Raw genomic sequence first — 20,079 nt, 5'->3', positions numbered from 1 at the left:
TGGTGGCATTTCAGTTAGATCTGCCCCGTTCATTGGGTATCAATAAAACATTTCATTGTTCCCTTTTAAAACTGGCGGTTAGTAATCCTTCTTCCAGTGGAAGACCTTCTCCTCTTCTGATACGGGGTCAGAGGGAGTTTGTGGTTGAAAGGGTTCTTGACTCCAAGATGGTTCGGGGTTGGCTGTCATTTTTGGTGCACTGGAAGGGGTATGGCCCGGAGGAGCGGTCGTGGGTGCGCAGTTGTGATCTTCATGCCCCCAGACTGATACGCTCTTTCTTCTCGCAGTTCCCCGATAAACCTGGTGGTAGGGGTTCTTTGACCCCTTGTCAGAGGGGGGGTACTGTTAGGATCTCCTGCTCTGTGCTGCCACGTCGCCATGGCAACCGGGAGGCAAGTGTTAGCGAAGTAACCTGAGCGCAAGAAACATAGAAACATAGAATTTGTCGGCAGATAAGAACCACTTGGCCCATCTAGTCTGCCCCTTTTTTTTTATATTATTTTTTTTTTATCACTAACCTTATTTGATCCTTATTTCTTTGTAAGGATATCCTTATGTCTATCCCATGCATGTTTAAATTGCTCTACTGTTTTAGCCTCTACCACCTCTGATGGGAGGCTATTCCACTTGTCCACTACCCTTTCTGTGAAATAATTTTTCCGCAAATTTCCCCTGAACCTCCCCCCCTCCAGTCTCAGTGCATATCCTCGTGTCCTATTGCTTCTCTTCATTTGGAGAATGTTTCCCTCCTGGACTTTGTTAAAACCCTTCATATATTTGAAAGTTTCTATCATGTCCTCCCTTTCCCTTCTCTGCTCCAAACTATACATATTGAGATTTCTTAGTCTTTCTGGGTATGTTTTGTGATGTAGGCCATGCACCATTTTAGTTGCCCTCCTATGTACTGTTTCTAATGTATTAATATCCTTTTGAAGATATGGCCTCCAGAACTGAATACAGTATTCTAGATGAGGCCGTACCAATGACCTATACAGTGGCATTATTACTTCTTTCTTTCTGCTGCTGATTCCTCTCCCAGTGCAGCCAAGCATCTGACTAGCCTTCCTCATTGCCTTGCTACATTGCTTACCTGCGCACCTGATACTCCGGTCCGGGTTTTTACTGTGTAGTGGTTACAGGCTCTGTGCACGGCAGGGAATCCGGCGCTGGTTTTGTGCTCACAGTCTGTGAGGTCTGAGTGGGGCGTGGACAGCACCTGCTATATAAACCATCCTCTCAGGCTAGGCAAATGCTGCTGAATCTTTGTTTGTTAGTCAGTTCCAGAGAGTTAGCTAGTACTGTGTGACTTTGTATTTACTTGTTGCTTACTGCGAATAGGCCTTGGGATTCGGGACTTCATTCTGCCAATCCGGACCTAGCAGTAAGACTGGAGTCAGTTGTTTAACCTGCTGGGGTTCTTTTGTTATGTTATACTGTCTGTGAGTTCGTTTGCTTCGCATCCCTCTCTGTTCATACACCGGTATACTCCTGTTAGCACTGGTGTGCGTAACAGATAGGGAGATTTTATGATCAACTGAATTCCCCCCATGAAGTGTTTATACATATGACGTTACATTGCGATTACCGCTGGAGGAAACTCTGCCACAATAGAATATAACGTGTAATTTAGCCAGACCTGGTATGAATAAGATTTATTGAGTGTAATTTATTACTGAACAGAATTACCAACACTGAATCAATTAACACCCAATATAATATACATGCTGATTTCTAACAACAAACACACTTGGATTTGTTTTTATTACTTTATTCACCTCTTTATATACTTATCTTTCTGTTTAATGTATCACTGATTTATCTTACATACTTTACTGTACTAAATAAAGGTTATATATTATTTATTAGTGCGCAAACAGGAGAACACTTTCTCTTTGGTATTTTATTATAGCAATGTCCATGTCACCTCTAGTAATCCCACATGAGCGTCCATGTCACCACTAGTAATCCCAAAAGAGCGCTCATGTCACCTCTAGTAATCCCACATGAGCGCCCATGTCACCTCTAGTAATCCCACATGAGCGTCCATGTCACCTCTAGTAATCCCACATGAGCATCCATGTCACCTCTAGTAATTCCACATGAACGTCCGTGTCACCTCTAGTAATCCCACATGAGTGTCCGTGTCACCTCTGGTAATCCCACATGAGTGTCCATGTCACCTCTAGTAATCCCACATGAGCGTCCATGTCACCTCTAGTAATCCCACATCAGCGTCCATGTCACCTCTAGTAATCCCACATCAGCGTCCATGTCACCTCTAGTAATCCCACATGAGCTTTCAGCGTTGATCAAGCTCCAGTCCAAGCATTTTAGTCTTTTTTTTTTTTAAACATTAAAGCAAACCCAGCACTATAGTACGAGTTACAGTGTTATCAATTGTACCCTATGACATCCTGGGTCTTGTCTACTCATTTTATAATTATTTGCCAATTTGAATTTCCATAATGTATTTTATTTCCAGCAGATGGACACACAAGCAGGAATATCTCAGAAGGACATCTAATGTTATCCCCGGATTGTGACATAAAAGATAATGACAGAATACAGGATTCTCCAGGAGATAACCCCATTACCCCAATTATACATCCAGCTCTATCAGCTGATCCCTCTGATCCTGGGAAATGTTCTCCTGATCACTCTGATGTTGGTGCATCTGTTACAGCTCTGACAGTAGATTCAGTGTTTACCTGTTCTATAGATTCCAAATGTTTTACGCAGCCCACAAAGCTTATTACCCATCAGCCTGCTAAGACAGGTGAGAGGCCATTTCCATGTTCTGAGTGTGAGAAATGTTTTACATGCAAATCAGCTCTTGTTTCACATCAGAGAAGTCACACAGGTGAGAAGCCATTTCCATGTTCTGAGTGTGGCAAATTTTTTACACGGAAATCAAATCTTGTTACACATCAGAGAAGTCACACAGGTGAGAAGCCATTTCCATGTTCTGAGTGTGAGGAATGTTTTACACTGAAATCAAATCTTGTTAAACATCAGAGAAGTCACACAGGTGAGAAGCCATTTCCATGTTCTGAGTGTGGCAAATTTTTTACACGGAAATCAAATCTTGTTACACATCAGAGAAGTCACACAGGTGAGAAGCCATTTCCATGTTCTGAGTGTGAGGAATGTTTTACACTGAAATCAAATCTTGTTAAACATCAGAGAAGTCACACAGGTGAGAGGCCATTTGCATGCTCAGAGTGTGGGAAATGTTTTTTAAATAAATCAAATCTTGTTGCGCATCAGAGAACTCACACAGGTGAGAGGCCATTTGCATGCTCAGAGTGTGGGAAATGTTTTTCAAGTAAATCACATCTTGTTAGACATCAGAGAACTCACACAGTTGAGATGCCATTTGCATGCTCAGAGTGTGGGAAATGTTTTACACAGAGCTCAAATATGATTAAACATCAGAGAACTCATACAGGTGAGAAGCCATTTTCCTGTTCTGAGTGTGGAAAATGTTTTTTACGTAAAGTCTGTCTTGTTAAACATCAGAGAAGTCACACAGGTGAAAAGCTGTTTTCATGCTCTGAGTGTGGGAAATGTTTTTTAAATAAATCGAATCTTATTACACATCAGAGAAGTCACACAGGTGAGAAGCCATTTTCCTGTTCTGAGTGTGGGAAATATTTTTTTAGTAAAGCACATCTAGTTTCACATCAGAGAAGTCACACAGGTGAGAAGCCATTTTTCTGTTCTGAGTGTGGGAAATATTTTTTTCGTAAAGCACATCTAGTTTCACATCAGAGAACTCACACAGGTGAGAAGCCATTTTCCTGTTCTGAGTGTGGGAAATGTTTTTTATTTAAATCGAATCTTATTACACATCAGAGAAGTCACACAGGTGAGAAGCCATTTTCCTGTTCTGAGTGTGGGAAATATTTTTTTAGTAAAGCACATCTAGTTTCACATCAGAGAAGTCACACAGGTGAGAAGCCATTTTCATGTTCTGAGTGTGAGAAATGTTTTACACTGAAATCAAATCTTGTTAAACATCAGAGAAGACACACAGGTGAGAGGCCATATCCATGTCCTGAGTGTGGGAAATGTTTTTTAAATAAATTAAATCTTGTTACACATCAGAGAACTCACACAGGTGAGAGGCCATTTGCATGCTCAGAGTGTGGGAAATGTTTTTCAAGTAAATCACATCTTGTTAGACATCAGAGAACTCACACAGTTGAGATGCCATTTGCATGCTCATGAGTGTGGGAAATGTTTTACACAGAGCTCAAATATGATTAAACATCAGAGAACTCATACAGGTGAGAAGACATTTCCATGTTCTGAGTGTGGGAAATGTTTTTTAAGTAAAGCCCATCTTGTTAAACATCAGAGAACTCACAGGTGAGAAGCCGTTTCCATTCCCTGAGTGTGGGAAATAAATCAGATCTTGTTGAACACATTAGACATTACCCAAGTGAGGAACCATTTTAATCTTCTTGAGTATAATCATCATTGCCATGCATTGTTCCTCAAGGATCAATCCTATCTCCTATACTTTTTGCAATATACATGACCTGGCCTACCACTTCTGTGCAGATGACTTGTCTTTTGCTCCATGTACTGAGAACCCAACACCAATACTAAATGGGATGGTAATGCTATCCCGGTGGACAGAATGCTGGCTGTCAATATACCAGCAGTGGGGTGAGTGCAAAGAGTTCCCTTGCGGGCTCACTGTTCTCGCTATGCTGCAGGCGCGGTGGCTCATTGTGTTCACCACAGGTGTTATTCCCACTCTATGGGTGTCGTGGACACCCACGAGTGAGAATAGCTGTGGTGAGTGCTGTCGGCATTCCCGGCTGTCGGGATTCTGAATGTCGGGATATTAACTACATCCCATCCTAAATGGTTGTCTAGCTGAGCTCCAGGGGTGGATGATGCCAGTTGGCTGTGACTCAGTCTTAGTGATACGTAATAGAAGTTCACAAACAAAGGACAAGACTACAGCTTTACCAACCATCATGACTTATGCTTTTGAGTGACAAAATGCTGACTGCGGAAACTTTGTGTGGTCCTGGATTGTGGCTGACACAGACATCGGGTATCCGCCACATTCAAATCTTCGTTCTTCCATCTGAGGACCATAGCCAGAATCGAGCTCTTGATACCCTCAGAAGACCTGCCTACAGCCATACATGCATTTGTATCCTCTCACACAGACTACTGCAATGTCCTCTACCTGGGTCTCCCAGCAAAAGAATTACACCGCTTGTAGCTTGTACAGAATGCAGCAGCCAGGCTGTTACCTAACCAGCCCGTTCCTGCCACATAACACCCATTCTCTATTCCCTCCACCGGCTGCCTGTAAGATGGAAAATCTATTTAATAATTGGCTAACTGACCTTCCCAGCCCAACATTACATCGTCCAAGGTACCAGAAGCTGCTTCTGCCTCCCTACTGCCTCACTTGTTTATTGCTGCAGAGAAAGGACTGTTACCAGCAGTACCAGGAAACTCCCATAATGCATTTGGGGGTCAAAATTTTATCTTTGTAGCCCTGGCCATGGAACTTGCTGCCTCGCACAGTCCAAGAGGCCTCCACCCTAGAGCCCTTCACAAGCAGGCTGATGACTGACCTGTTACTCATTTCATTAATGCTCCTCTAGTTCTTACATATATCCCACATGCTTAGTTCTTTGTTCTGTTGTTTATTTTGTATCTTGTGCTTTGTGTGATTGTGTAATGCCAGGTTGTACTATCTATATTGCTGCACGACAATATGGCGGCCATAGGAACGCGTTTCCACTTCTAGTTTCCCATTCTTATCTCATCTGATCATCTTAATCAGGAGTGTTGTGGGATACAAGATCCTATATATATATACATTACCATGTGCATTAGAGTCACCCGGGTTCCATCTGCGGTGGTTTGTTGTATGTTACATCTATATGGTGCGGATACTCCTCTGTATGATTCCATAATAAAAGCTTTTGTTTGCATCTAATTATTGCATTATAGCTTTTTTTCTGTTTTATATTCCCGTCTGAGTAATTCCGCCCTTATATGTCTAATCCCGGAGTGGACCCCAGAAGATTATGTGACCTATATGAGTTTACATCATTCTGTTTCGTATAAGCATACGTGTAAGAGCTTGTATGGCAGTCACTGTCCGTCACATTCAGGTGGTAGAATGGAAGTGGGACTATCTGGACTGTGAGAGGGACGTGGACACTATCCTGCTATTACTGTTTGGACACGTGGGGTGTGAATCCTCCCTACAATATTACACTATTGTGTTCTTTATCTGTGTATGAAATACAAATTGCTCCCACGTCTGCATCTTGCAGGCTATTATATAAGCCCCTATAGCTGTTATAGATACATATAATTATGTGTAAGACTGAATGCTGTATCTGCACTGTGTGTGACGCCCAAGCTATACGCTATATGTAATTATGGAAAGATAATAAGCATTAGAGGCTATTACAGATGTGTCCTCATACAGCCAGCCTCAATATGCCACACAGTGGGAGAAGCCTGGCGTGAGTGAGCTGACAGGTCTCGTACAACTCTGCTGGTATCAGGTGGCTTATGCAGAGTAGAGACGCACCAGGAGACTCTGCTGAGTAATGTGACACTTGTATATGTGTGCGACTGAGTCTCTAGGGGAATCATATTCGCTGCAGGATGGATTTGCTCTGTGACTCCGCTGCACTTTATGTAGGCGGGGATCTCGCTGAAAAAAAAGTGCTCGCTGGCCGACAGGTATTGGGCACTTTTAGGTGAATTCGGCAGGCCGGGTGAAGGGGGTGAATCAGGCTAATTGGATTCCCCTATATACGTAGCACAGCACAAGTCGCACACAGATATACAAGTCAGCACAGTCCCCTGTGGGGTCCTGGCTGTGTCACGTTCGTGTTGGTGCAGCAATCGGATATAAGAGGTGCGCAATCCTCTCCCAGGTGTAAAGAACTCAGAGACCGGCTTCACTCTCACTTCCAAATAAAGCTACAAAGTCTAAATCCCCAAACTATTACTTATACACAGTATATAGAAAGGACAGTTCTATAATCTAGTATGTGTATCAGCCACAGTCACTATAATATGGTGATAGTCAGTACACGGGGTCTTATTGGGATAATTGGGATAATCATGTCACCCACTTACATGTCACATGACCTACTGCTTACATGTCACATGACCTACTGCTTACATGGCTGTTGCTGATGTGTACTAGAGATGGAGCCTCAGTTATCTTGGCTCTTTGTGTGACTAAGCGCACCTAGTCACTGTGAGCATCTCTGTCTGGATGGGATATGCGCCTGGACGGAGATAAGCCACATTCACTTGAATGGAGAGGGTCTCCATCCGCGCTCCTGGACAGAGTCGGTCTGAATGGGAGCGTCTCTGTGCACTCCTGGCATGACTAGGTGGATGGATCGCGTAGTCACGCCTGGGCCAGCTAAGATAACGCTGGCTCCATCTGTATGTTATTATTCTAACCCAGGATATCTAATTACTAATTTGGTTTTAGATTTGTTTTCCTCCCCAGGAAGGGAGATCCAAAAATATTGCAATATTTAAATATTACTGTTACCCCTTCGGCGGCACTCCGGCACTTCAGGAGAATAGACCACACCATGTCTTTAAGCCAACGTTTCAGAGTTCATTGAACTTTTTCATCAGGACGATACAACACAATACATTTCACTCACCTAAATACCTCTGTCCTCCCCTCCACGGCGCACACCGCCCGCCGCCTCCCGCTCCGTAAAATCTGACGTCATCGCTAGGAGTCTGGCGTCGGCATCATCGTCACTGGAGGGTGGGACCAGAGCACCCATTGTTATAACAGAGATGAGCGGATTCGGTTTTACTCGGTACCCAAATCCAGAAAAAAAGAACTTGCGATAATTCTGGTGTTAAGAACCGAGTAAAACCGAACCCGCTCATCTCTACATTATACAAAATGTTATTACATATAACAAATAGCTGATTGATTAAAAACAGTAGACAAAGTAAAGCACAAAATAGACCAACCCACACCCAGCATATGGGACAGGCGCATTTTGTACTATCCATCCTATGACTACATTTATCTTATTCATGACACCTCACTATTGTGTCATATTCTATTTATAATCAATCCAAAAAAGTGACTAAAGACAATATAAGCTGATTATATAATATCACATTCCTAGCATCTAAATAGATCAGCAAAAGCAATATCAAGGGAATCCTATAGACACTATGTCCACTTTATTACAGAAAACATGATAATCCCGATTGCTCGTTACGTCCCCTCGGAGAGAGGGTATCTAGTGTGAAAATCCGCTTACCTTCTGCGTTACCTAATAGTAAACCCCTGTCTCCACCCCTCTCCAGAGGTGGGATGTAATCAATAATCCGGTGTCTCAACACCGCTATGGAGAGTTTAGCATTAAGAAAGTGCCAGGTCACTGGCTGGTCACTGTGGCCCCGTGTTCAATGAAGATCTAATCGCATGTCTATTCCCCGCCATGCGTTCCTTCATCATACATTCTGTTTTACCGGCGTAATGAAGTCCGCACGAGCAACACAATAAATACACCACATATTTTTTGGTGTATCTAATTGTATATTTTTTCCCTGAATGAGGGGGACAGAACATATCTCCCACCAACATATGGCTGCATGTAATACATCCTAGGCCCCGAAAGCTTCCAGGCTTTTGAGTAGATAGGAAAGTACAGCAACAAAAGATGTTTCTAGCAAATTGTAGTTGGAGCATTTATGTTAGTCTTAACTACATAATCTCTTATATTATTCCCCCGTTTATATGTTGGCATTAGCTGTACTTTACACAATCCACTCAAAGCTTTATCTGTCTGTATTACGGGCCAGAATGTTTTACTTATCCCATTCATTTTATTACTTTGTGTATTAAACCTGATAACCCATATTAATCTCTCTTGTTTTTTAACAGCAGATTTGTTTGATTTTAACGTGCTAATACGTGGAATATTCATCACCTTTTATTTGAGACCCTTCAAATCGTTTAACCTGTATCCTCTCCCCAGGAATTTACTAACAGCAACATCCAGTGGCGCTGCTAATTTAAACTCATCACTTACTATGCGCAACGTCTGGGAATACCACAATCCTCTACATAGGGAAATGGGACGATGGCTCCAAGCCACCAACAGATTATCACAATCTGTGTCTTTCACAAACATATCCGTACACATTTTCCCGTGCAAAATTTCTATATGGACATCCAAATCATTTACACTGATAGGATCCATCAAGTATGTAAATTTTACAGGTGAAGATGACTGGTTATGTGATATAAGTAACAATTCTAGATCTTCCCTGGTGCCTGTCTGCAGTAGGAGTAGGTCATCTATATATCATTGATACATAAGTACCTTAGATTGAACTTCAATATTTTTAAGGAACAACTCTTCCACCACTGTGAACATATAACTATTCGCAAATGCCGGGGACACATTGGTTCCCATAGTACAGCCCTGGAGTTGAACATAGTAACCTCTATTAAACAAAAAGTTATTCCGTTGCATAATTAGCTGTAGTAGGTGCAGGGAAAAAATCCCCATTCGGACCTTCATACAGTATATTACCCTCAATCAGTGTCCTGAGCGAAGTCAGACCATCTGAATGAGGTATACACGTGTATAAACCTTTAACATCGATAACTGCCAATAAGCAATTATCAGGTACACTTTCCATCTCAGATAACTTGTTCAGTAATGCAGTTGTGTCCTTCAGGTAAGTAGATTGTGCTTGAACACATGGCTGCAGGTAATAATCACATAAGATAGAGACATTTTGCTATAAAGAGCCTCTAGCTGATATTATTGGTCTAGCAGGAGGATGCTGATTATCTTTATGAATCTTCGGCAGTGAATATAACAACGGCACAACAGGGTATGCCGTCTACAAAGCATCAAATATAGATTGTGAAATAATAGTAGAATTGAATGCTTGTTTCAACACTCCATCCAATTCCTTTTTAAATTCTCCTGTCGGATCTGAAGACAATTTCCGATATGTGTCACTGTCCCTGAGTTGTCGATTCAATTCATCAATATAATCACTCGTGTTTTGCACTACAATTGCTCCGCCCTTGTCGGCAGAGCGAAGTACCACATCTTCATACTTGCTTAAACAGTGCAATGCTTCCCATTCTTCTTTTGTCAATTTCGATCTAATAGATGTATTCTGCTTAGTTGCTGCCTGAACCTGAGAATCTAACGTCCTACAAAAGGTTTTACTGGATGTGTTCTGTGAGGCAGGGTCAAACTTAGATTTCTTCTTTAGTATCATAGGAATGTCCTTGGTAGGAATACCTTGAGGTTTGTTAGAATAAAAAAATTATTTCAGCCGTAGTTGACTTTCTAATTTATACTGTTCCACCTTCCATTCAAACGGGTTCCATTTATTTGTAGGAACAAAATTTAGTCCCTTTGATAATACCTTCACCTCTAAAGGGGTGAGTATTCTATCAGAAAGATTGAATATTACTTCCATAAAGATTGAATATAACTTCTGTATCTGGCGATATGGACGACCTGTGCCGCGACCTTTGGTTCTGCCTCGCCCGCCTCATGTAGCACCGCTTGGGTCTGCAAGCTGTGGTCTGGTGCTTAAAGGGGGGAGACCTGAGGTAGATTCTTGATTGTCTGCCTCACTAGCTAATGCTGGGCCTTCTGTAGATGAATCAGTGTCGCGGTATGCCATGACCATGACTTTGAATTAAAATGGTTCCTTTAAACTACCTCATGAAACCAATTCCAATTTAATCATTGTGTTTTTCATGTTGTAAAAAATTTTTTTTTTTACTTTTTTTCCCTTTTTCTAATTTATTCACTTTTTTCACAGTTCATTATTAATTTACTGTCAAGAAGACTCATCACAACAGAGAAAATAATTTATTCATATCATCAAACAAAAACCACTATCAAGACTACATCTTCCATAAATCACAAGGGCCACTATTGGCTGAATGGCTGTCCGCTATATCTCCTAAGAAAAAGAGAAACTTAGTGACAGCGTTGGATAGAGCCTTCCATCTAAAGACTACATCTCCCACAAATCCTGGAGGCATTTCCGGCTAAGAGACTTCCTTTCATGCACAGCTGCAGCCTGTAAACACCTTTTGGCCGCACTATGGATCCAGATTATGACGGAATTTCCGGCATTTAAGACACTACATCCCCCATAATGCCCGGCGGTAACTTCCGGTCGTGGCCCGACGGGGAATTTAGAGACTACATTTCCCATAAGTCCCGGCGGCGACTTCCGGTCGCGAACGCAAACATACATTTTCCCTGAAAGCGTACACCTCGACTATACTCCCAGCACACTTCCGCACAATGCCCGGCGGCAACTTCCGGTCGCGGCCTGATGGGGAACTTAGAAACTACTTTTCCCACAAACCCCGGCGGCGACTTCCGGTCGCGGACGAAAACATACTTTCTCTTTGACAGCGCACACCTCCACTATACTCCCAGTATCAACCAGACATACAGTCCCCACTACCAGGGACCTTGGTTATTAAATTTAAGATGTTTTTATATAGTAAAAGAAGAAATTTTAATGACGTTGCATCACTTCCGGTCAGGTCCGGAACCGGAAGTGACGCAATTAGAGAACCCTTGCATTCATTATAAATATGCACCATTTGGAATGTACAACCAGCCTTGATAAAGAGAGTTATCTCGAAACGCGTTGGCTGGAAAGAGGATCCTTGTCACTTGGATTGCCATCTGCACGACTGGGGAAAGGTACGACCATCTAGATTCATTTATATTTTTTTAGTCCTATTGGTACCAGGCCTGGTGGATCTGTCTTTTGATGGTCCTACAAGTTCCCCTGTCTGGCAGCTCTCCTTCCTTGTGGTCAACATTCCTTACGTGTGTAAACCCTTTTGTTTTTATCCAATAAATCCCTTTTTTATATATATGGGTGCCTTAATAAGAACACGCCTTGGATAAAGATACCTTGATGTGCAGACGAAATACGCATCTTTCAGTGAGTACCGGTACGCAGCTCAGCATACAAAGATACCATGATGTGTTTATGTCACAATTCTTTATTGTAAGTTAGGTACGCCACCCATTTGCATGTAAAAGAAACCTTTATATGCTGTATACCTCGCTCACTTTGTGTAAGTGAGGTACGATCATCTTACCTGAAAACATCTTGTACTAGTCATCACAAAACGCATATATACATATATATTTTTTCTTTACATTTTTTTGAGGATTTTCAACTCAAAAAATCCTTTATTTGTTTTTTCCATACCTCTACTGCGTATGACCTCACGGATCCTGGAGGAAAGATATCTCCCCCCAAAGGTCCAGAAACTTACAGAGAAATCATTCAGATAAGTATTCCTTTTGCTCATTTAAAACCATAATCTCCCAGCTGAACCATCAGCTTTACTCCCCTACCTCCCTTACAGCGCCAATTTCCTACACCCACACTTTCTTTTTTAAGCTCGCGGTATGCATGTCTATTAAATGGTTGTTTCTTTTGGAACCTCCTATTACTGGGTGCACCGGACAGCCAGGGGTACTTCTTGTTTAGTTGTATAATCATTATTTACTTTCTCACGTTTGTTCCGTTTGTACTCAATCAGTTCTCTCCAATATTTCTCAATTTGGGAGGAAAATTTTCATACCAATTATTTATAGGGTCTGTTGTTAAAGCTGGTTTATGCAATCCCTCAAAACTCTCAATTTGTGACCTCACTGATGTTAATTCACGTGTCACCTCCTCTATCACCAACATTAAATCATAAGAGCATTTATTGAGGATTGCTATCCACTTTTTCCATCTCCCAATTGTCAGTACATTTTTTACACGGAACCCACGTGGAATTTTTCCCTCACGGTGGTAATCCGACAGAGTTACACCATGAAAATAAAAATCCTGCTCTCTTTTTCTGAGCTTAAGTAGATCCCAAAATAAATGGATGTTTTCACAGTTTCCTGCTGTGGAATTCCAATTATCTTTAAATCTTATATCTGCAGTATCAGAGTAACTAAATGTCTCTGATTTATATCCAAAACAGAGAATACTACTTCAATATCACCATCCAATTGATTCGTCATCACTGTGTAGTAACAAAATATCTATATCGAAAAATAACTAAAACTTTGGTTCATTTTTTAAAAGCTTTGCTTTTGGCCCTTTTATAATGATCAATAAATAAGAGGATTTTGGTACTTACCGATAAATCCATGTCTCTGAATCCACTCGGGGACACTGGAACAGCTTAGACAGTTGGGATGTGAAGTTAGTGACCGGAGGTGAGGCACAATCTAAAATTTGAAATTTTATGCACAGCCGGCTCCTCCCCCTTTGTGCCCCCCATCCCTTAGTTTGTAAAATTTGACAGAGAGAAGAGGACAGGAAACTACAAGACTATGGTGAGGAGCCTACCGTAACAACAAATCAAATGGCAACCAAGAACTTTCATAAAAGAATCTAACACTGTTTGCATGAACTGTTTTATTAACAAGAACACAGCAGGCTGACAGCACCGAGGCGGGCGTCCAGTGTCCCCGAGTAGATTCAGAGAAATGGATTTATTGGTAAGTACCAAAATACTCTTTTCTCTTTCATCCACTAGGGGACACTGGAACAGGTTAGACATTTGGGGACATCCCAAAGCTACTCCCAAGGGCGGGAGTGCTGTCCGTGGCCTGCAAAACTAATCGTCCAAACCTTGAATCTCTGGATACAAACGTATCAAACTTGTAGAATCTCATGAATGGGTGTGCAGATGACCACATTGCCACTCTGCAAAGCTAAATAGTAGAGGCATTTCTGGCTGCCGCCCATGAGGCACCCACCAATTTGGTAGTATGGGTACCTACCTGAAACGGAACCCGTTTACCACAGGATATATAAGCTTGTCTAATGGTAAGCTGAATCCATCTGGCCAGAGTCTGCTTAGATGCTGGCCAATCCTTCTTTGGACCATCATAAAGGACAAACAAATGGTCTGACCTGATGGATGACGTAACCTGTACGTAAATCCATAGAGCTCTTACCACACCCAAGGACACATCCCCTTCTGCAGATCCTTGAAAGGATTGGACCACGATGGGCTGATTCACGTGAAACCCTGAAACTACCTTAGCGAGGAATTCTGCCCTGGTATGGAGTTCTGCCCTATCTTCATGGAAAAGGACTCTTACACGATAGGGCTCCCATCTCAGAGACCCTTCTTGCTGAAGTTAAGGCTAGTAAAACAGTGACCTTCCAAGAGATATATTTCGATTCTGCTAGAATACTAGAATACTAGAATATTTGAAATCAGCAGTTTTTCATCCTTTGTAAAAAAAAGTATGAAAAACTGCTGATTTCAAATATTCTAGTACTAAGTTCAAGTCCCACGGTGCTCTGGGAGGATGGAAAGGAGGTAGTATCCTCAGAACCCACTGCAAGAATGTCTAAACTTCCTGTAGGGATGCCAGACGTTGCTGAAACAGAATAGAGAGAGACGAAAATTTGAACTTTCAAAGAACCTAGTCTTAGGCCTCCTTCCAAGCCAGCTTGTAGGAAACGTAGAAGTGTATACAGGTGGAATTCTTTTGAATTCCACCCCCTTTCCTGACACTACTCCATGTATCTTTTCCATATTCTGTAGTAGTGCATAGCTGTGACTGGTTTCCGAGTGGCTAGCATAGTAGGGATGGCCGCTTTTGGTGTTCCTTTGTCTCTCATGATCCAGGTCTCAATAGCCACACCATCAAATGCAATCAGTTCAGGTCTGGATGTAGGAATGGCCCCTGTAACAGTAAGTCTTCTTTCTGAGGTAACCTCCAGGGCTCTTCCGCTAGTAGTCCCCTCAAGTCTGAGTACCAACTCCTGCGAGGCCAGTCTGGTCTAATTAGAATTGCCCACACACTTTCCCATTTTGCCTTCTTCAGTACTCTGGGTATGATAGGTAATGGTGGAAAAATGTACACTCATCTGTAAAACCATGGAAGTGTCAACGCTTACACTACTTCTGCTGCTGGGTCTCTCATTCTGGTCACATACCTGGGTAACTGATGATTGTTTTGAGATGCCATTGGGTCTACCTGAGATAGGCCCCATCTCCTCACTACCATCTCGAAGACTTGCGGGTGTAGACACCACTCCCCTGGAAGCATGTCTTGGCGACTGAGGTAGTCTGCCTCCCAGTTTTCCACTCCTGGAATGAACACCGCTGAGAGGATGATGTTGCATCTTTCTGTCCATAACAGAATCTTTGTGGCCTCTTTTAAGGCCATCTTGCTTCTTGTTCCTCCCTGACGATTTATGTAGGCCGTTGCTGTGACATTGTCCGACTGTATTTTTGTGTTGACTCTTCACAAGATACTCGGCTAGGAGAAGCGCATTGTAAATTGCTCTCAGTTCCAGAATATTTATGGGTAGAGTGCTTTATAGTGGTGTCCATCTGCCCTGAAACTGATGGTCCTCCAGAACGGTACCCCAACCTCTGAGACTGGCACCCGTTGTTAGGATCCTCCAATTTCAAATTCTGAATCTCTTGCCTAATGTGAGAGTTCTGTGTAATGACCACCAAATTAACAAGGTTCTGACCTATGTTGACAGCCGGATCCTTCGATGTAGAAGCCAATGTGAGCCTGCTCCCTGAGCAATCAGGTTAATCTGGAGAGGTCTGGAGTGAAGTCTGCCGTACTCTACAGCTTCAAAAGATGCCATTATCTTCCCAAGAAGCTGTACACATAGGTGTAAGGAAACTGTTTGATTCTTTAATACCTGATCCACCAGCTTCCTTATGTCCTGAATCTTGTTCTCTGGCAGAAACACCCTGAGTTGTATTGTTTCCAATATTAGACCTAGGAATTGAATCCTCTGCGTTGGTATCAGGTTGGATTCCTTGAAGTCCACAATCCAGCCGTGTTGAATGAGAAATTGATGAGTTGTCTGAGCTTCCCTGATCAGCTATTCCTGAGAATGGGCCTTGATCAGTAGATCATCCAGGTAAGGTATGATCGTGACTCCTAATGCTCTCAATTTCATGACCATTATCGCCATGATCTATGTAAAAATTCTCGGGGCTGTTGATAGGCCAAATGGCAAGGCTCCAAACTGGTAGTGATTCTTCTCCAATGCAAATAATAAGTAAGCTTGTTGAGGAGTCCAAATTGGTACATTAAAGTATGCATCCTTTATGTTCATGGACACCATGGACTCTTCTTGTTCCAAACCTGCAATAACTGACTGGATTGACTCCATCTTGAATCTGTAAACCGTTAGAAATTGGTTTAAAACGTTTAAATTGAGTATCGGTCTGACCGACCCATACGGTTTTGGCACTACAAAAAGATTTGAATAAAATCCCTTTCCTCTCAGAGAATCCGGGACTGGAAGAATTACCCTTGTGTGCAGTAGTTTTTGAATTGCTGTTTGTAGTGCTCTTTCTTTCAGAGGACACCGAGGCAATCCTTTTGTAAAGAACTGACTGTGAGGGCGCTGTTGAAAATCTATCTGGTAACCCTGGGATATAATCTTGTTAACCCAGACCTCCGGTGAGGTTTCAGCCCTGGCGTCCCAAAACCCTTCCAACCATGCGCCCACCAAGGGAGACCCCAGGTGAGCTGGGAGACTGTCATGCCATGGTCTTGTCAACATGCTTATCCAGCTTTCTGGATGTTATCTGGGAATTACCTCTACCTCTGTTTCCACGAGTTTGTGCTCCAAAAACTCTTCCTCTGGCTGGAAAGGACTGCGATCTAAATTAATTAAACGCTGGGCCTGAGTAACCTCTTTTAACCTGTGGAGTGGTTCTCACATAAGAATTAGGTAGAAAGGTAGATTTCCCTGCAGTTGCCTGCGAAATCCATTTGTCCAACTCAGGACCAAATAACATTTGACCCCCAAAGGGAATAGCCTCTCCTGCTTTCTTGGAGTCAGAATCCACTTGCCATTCTCTGAGCCATAAAATCCTTCTAGCCAATATGGTCGAAGCCGAGATGAGTGACACTATTTTACTAGCGTCCTTAGATGCCTGACACAAGTTAGTAGCTGAGTCTCGAATATGTTCCGCTAAGCAAGAAATTTCCTCTAGACTATTTTCCTCTTCAATAGCCTCTACAATACGCCCAGCCCATGCAACAGTGGCCTTGTTTACCCAAGCGCTGATAATTGTAGGCCTGTGTGACGCTGCTACAAAGATTGATTTCAATGCTGTGTCTACCTTGCCATCTGACAAATCCTTTAAACTGGTTACATTAGGTATTGGTAGAATTGTCTTTTTAGACAACCTAGCTAAAGAGGCATCCACAATAGGCGGCACCTCCCATTTAGCCATAACACTTTTTGTTAATGGGTAATTTGCCTCAAACCTCTTTGGAACTTGAAAGCATTTATCAGGCTTCTTCCAAGCTTCCACCATCTGAGTCTGGAGAGTTTGAGGAATTGGAAACACTGCAGACAGCAGTTTCTGGGAATCCTTTACCGCATCTATAAGGGAATCTAAACCCCTAACCTCTGTGTCCTCCTCCTGAGTACCGACATCCAAGGCAGTTTCAATTAACTCACCTTCCTACTCATCCATGACAAGACCCTCCTCTGACTCTTGTAGGATGGGGAGGGGTCTCTTAACCGCCTTGTGCACACTGTTATCTGCTTGCGCAGGTGGTGATAATTTAATCAGAAATTCCTCCATGGTCTTTGGAAATCCTGCAGCCCATTCTGAATGCTGCTTGCGGGGTTCCACCATCTCCTTAGAAATATCTGCCGGGGCCTGTTCCCCTGACCCAGATGGAGCACTGCTCCCGGGTTGTGCGTCCCTTCCCAAACATGAATGGCCCACCCCGGAGCTGCCCACCCTTGTGCTCTTCTTACTACATTTCCTGCAAACATAATACGTCTTAGTGATCTTGGTTGGTGCTCTTGACATGTGGAACCGCATCATCCCCGCAGAGCATCCGTAGTGCTGTCCTCCTTTACTATAGGAAGAGAAAGACCGTAACGGATGATGGAAGAAAAGGTGAACTGGAGTCGCCCGGCTGGATCTCTCTATATAACAAACAAAAATTCCACCAGCTCTGTTGTGACCCTCGCACACCCAACTGTGATTCAGCTTTGATGTCGGGGGTTGAGATCCAGTCGCTTCCCTTTATTTTCTCAGGGTCCTTTTAGTAGAAGTCCTTTGAGAATATAAAGCATAAGATGCAGATAATAAAATACAGGAAGATCCATTTGCAGCAGAGACCACTATTCATATGTTACCAGTAGAGGGAGCAGCTCATCTCTTTTTACTAGAGATCCCTCCCTCTGATTTACCAGGCCAGCTATCTGTCTCCCCACTGAGATGGGCGTACACCCTTCCTACCTCAGTATTGGAGCCTCTTATCCATATTAAAGATGGCCACAAATGTCATAAGCATCATGTTACTGTCCCCAGCGCACTGATCTTCATAAGCATCATGTTACTGTCCCCAGCGCACTGATCTTCATAAGCATCATGTTACTGTCCCCAGCGCACTGATCTTCATAAGCATCATGTTACTGTCCCCAGCGCACTGATCTTCATAAGCATCATGTTACTGTCCCCAGCGCACTGATCTTCATAAGCATCATGTTACTGTCCCCAGCGCACTGATCTTCATAAGCATCATGTTACTGTCCCCAGCGCACTGATCTTCATAAGCATCATGTTACTGTCCCCCAGCGCACTGATCTTCATAAGCATCATGTTACTGTCCCCAGCGCACTGATCTTCATAAGCATCATGTTACTGTCCCCAGCGCACTGATCTTCATAAGCATCATGTTACTGTCCCCAGCGCACTGATCTTCATAAGCATCATGTTACTGTCCCCCAGCGCACTGATCTTCATAAGCATCATGTTACTGTCCCCAGCGCACTGATCTTCATAAGCATCATGTTACTGTCCCCAGCGCACTGATCTTCATAAGCATCATGTTACTGTCCCCAGCGCACTGATCTTCATAAGCATCATGTTACTGTCCCCAGCGCACTGATCTTCATAAGCATCATGTTACTGTCCCCAGCGCACTGATCTTCATAAGCATCATGTTACTGTCCCCAGCGCACTGATCTTCATAAGCATCATGTTACTGTCCCCAGCGCACTGATCTTCATAAGCATCATGTTACTGTCCCCAGCGCACTGATCTTCATAAGCATCATGTTACTGTCCCCAGCGCACTGATCTTCATAAGCATCATGTTACTGCCCCCAGCGCACTGATCTTCATAAGCATCATGTTACTGTCCCCAGCGCACTGATCTTCATAAGCATCATGTTACTGTCCCCAGCGCACTGATCTTCATAAGCATCATGTTACTGTCCCCAGCGCACTGATCTTCATAAGCATCATGTTGCATCATGTCCCAGCGCTCCGCTGCCTCTCTGTATTGTGCTGCTCCACGTCTGTACCGCTGCAGCACCTGTGTGGCTCCTATATTACCGCGCAGCGCATCCTACCTATGCCGCTACCAGTCCCAGCGCTCCGCTGCCTCTCTGTATTGTGCTGCTCCACGTCTGTACCGCTGCAGCACCTGTGTGGCCGCTCTATTACCGCGCAGCACGTCCTACCTACGCCGCTGCCGGTCCCAGCGCTCCGCTGCCTGTCTGTATTGTGCTGGTCCACGTCTGTACCGCTGGAGCACCTGTGTGGCCGGTATATTACCGCGCAGCACGTCCTACCTATGCTGCTGCCGGTCCCAGTGCTCCACTGCCTGTCTGTATTGTGCTGCTCCATGTCTGTACCGCTGGAGCACCTGTGTGGCCGCTATATTACTGCGCAGCACATCCTACCTACACCGCTGCCGGTCCCAGTGCTCCGCTGCCTGTCTGTATTGTGCTGCTCCATGTCTGTACCGCTGCAGCACCTGTGTGGCTCCTATATTACCGCGCAGCGCATCCTACCTATGCCGCTACCAGTCCCAGCGCTCCGCTGCCTGTCTGTATTGTGCTGCTCCATGTCTGCACCGCTGCAGCACCTGTGTGGCTCCTATATTACCGCGCAGCGCATCCTACCTATGCCGCTACCAGTCCCAGCGCTCCGCTGCCTGTCTGTATTGTGCTGCTCCACGTCTGTACCGCTGGAGCA

At 43.6% G+C, this 20,079-nt stretch overlaps 1 protein-coding gene across 1 annotated transcript in view; it reads left to right on the top strand.

Annotated features, from left to right (window-relative positions):
* The window catches only part of LOC134984157 (zinc finger protein 850-like), a 184,747-nt gene that overhangs the window by 27,104 nt on the left and 137,564 nt on the right, over positions 1-20,079 (top strand). Inside the window, exon 2 of the mRNA XM_063949782.1 lies at positions 2,486-4,203. Within this exon, the coding sequence (XP_063805852.1) occupies positions 2,486-4,203 (1,718 nt within the window). The remainder of the gene's footprint in view (positions 1-2,485; positions 4,204-20,079) is intronic.

This window comes from Pseudophryne corroboree (genome assembly GCF_028390025.1).
Source record: "Pseudophryne corroboree isolate aPseCor3 chromosome 3 unlocalized genomic scaffold, aPseCor3.hap2 SUPER_3_unloc_39, whole genome shotgun sequence".
NCBI classification, from domain to species: Eukaryota; Metazoa; Chordata; class Amphibia; order Anura; family Myobatrachidae; genus Pseudophryne; species Pseudophryne corroboree.
Note: the sequence above shows the minus strand (reverse complement) of the source record. Positions and strands in the feature narration are given on the sequence as shown.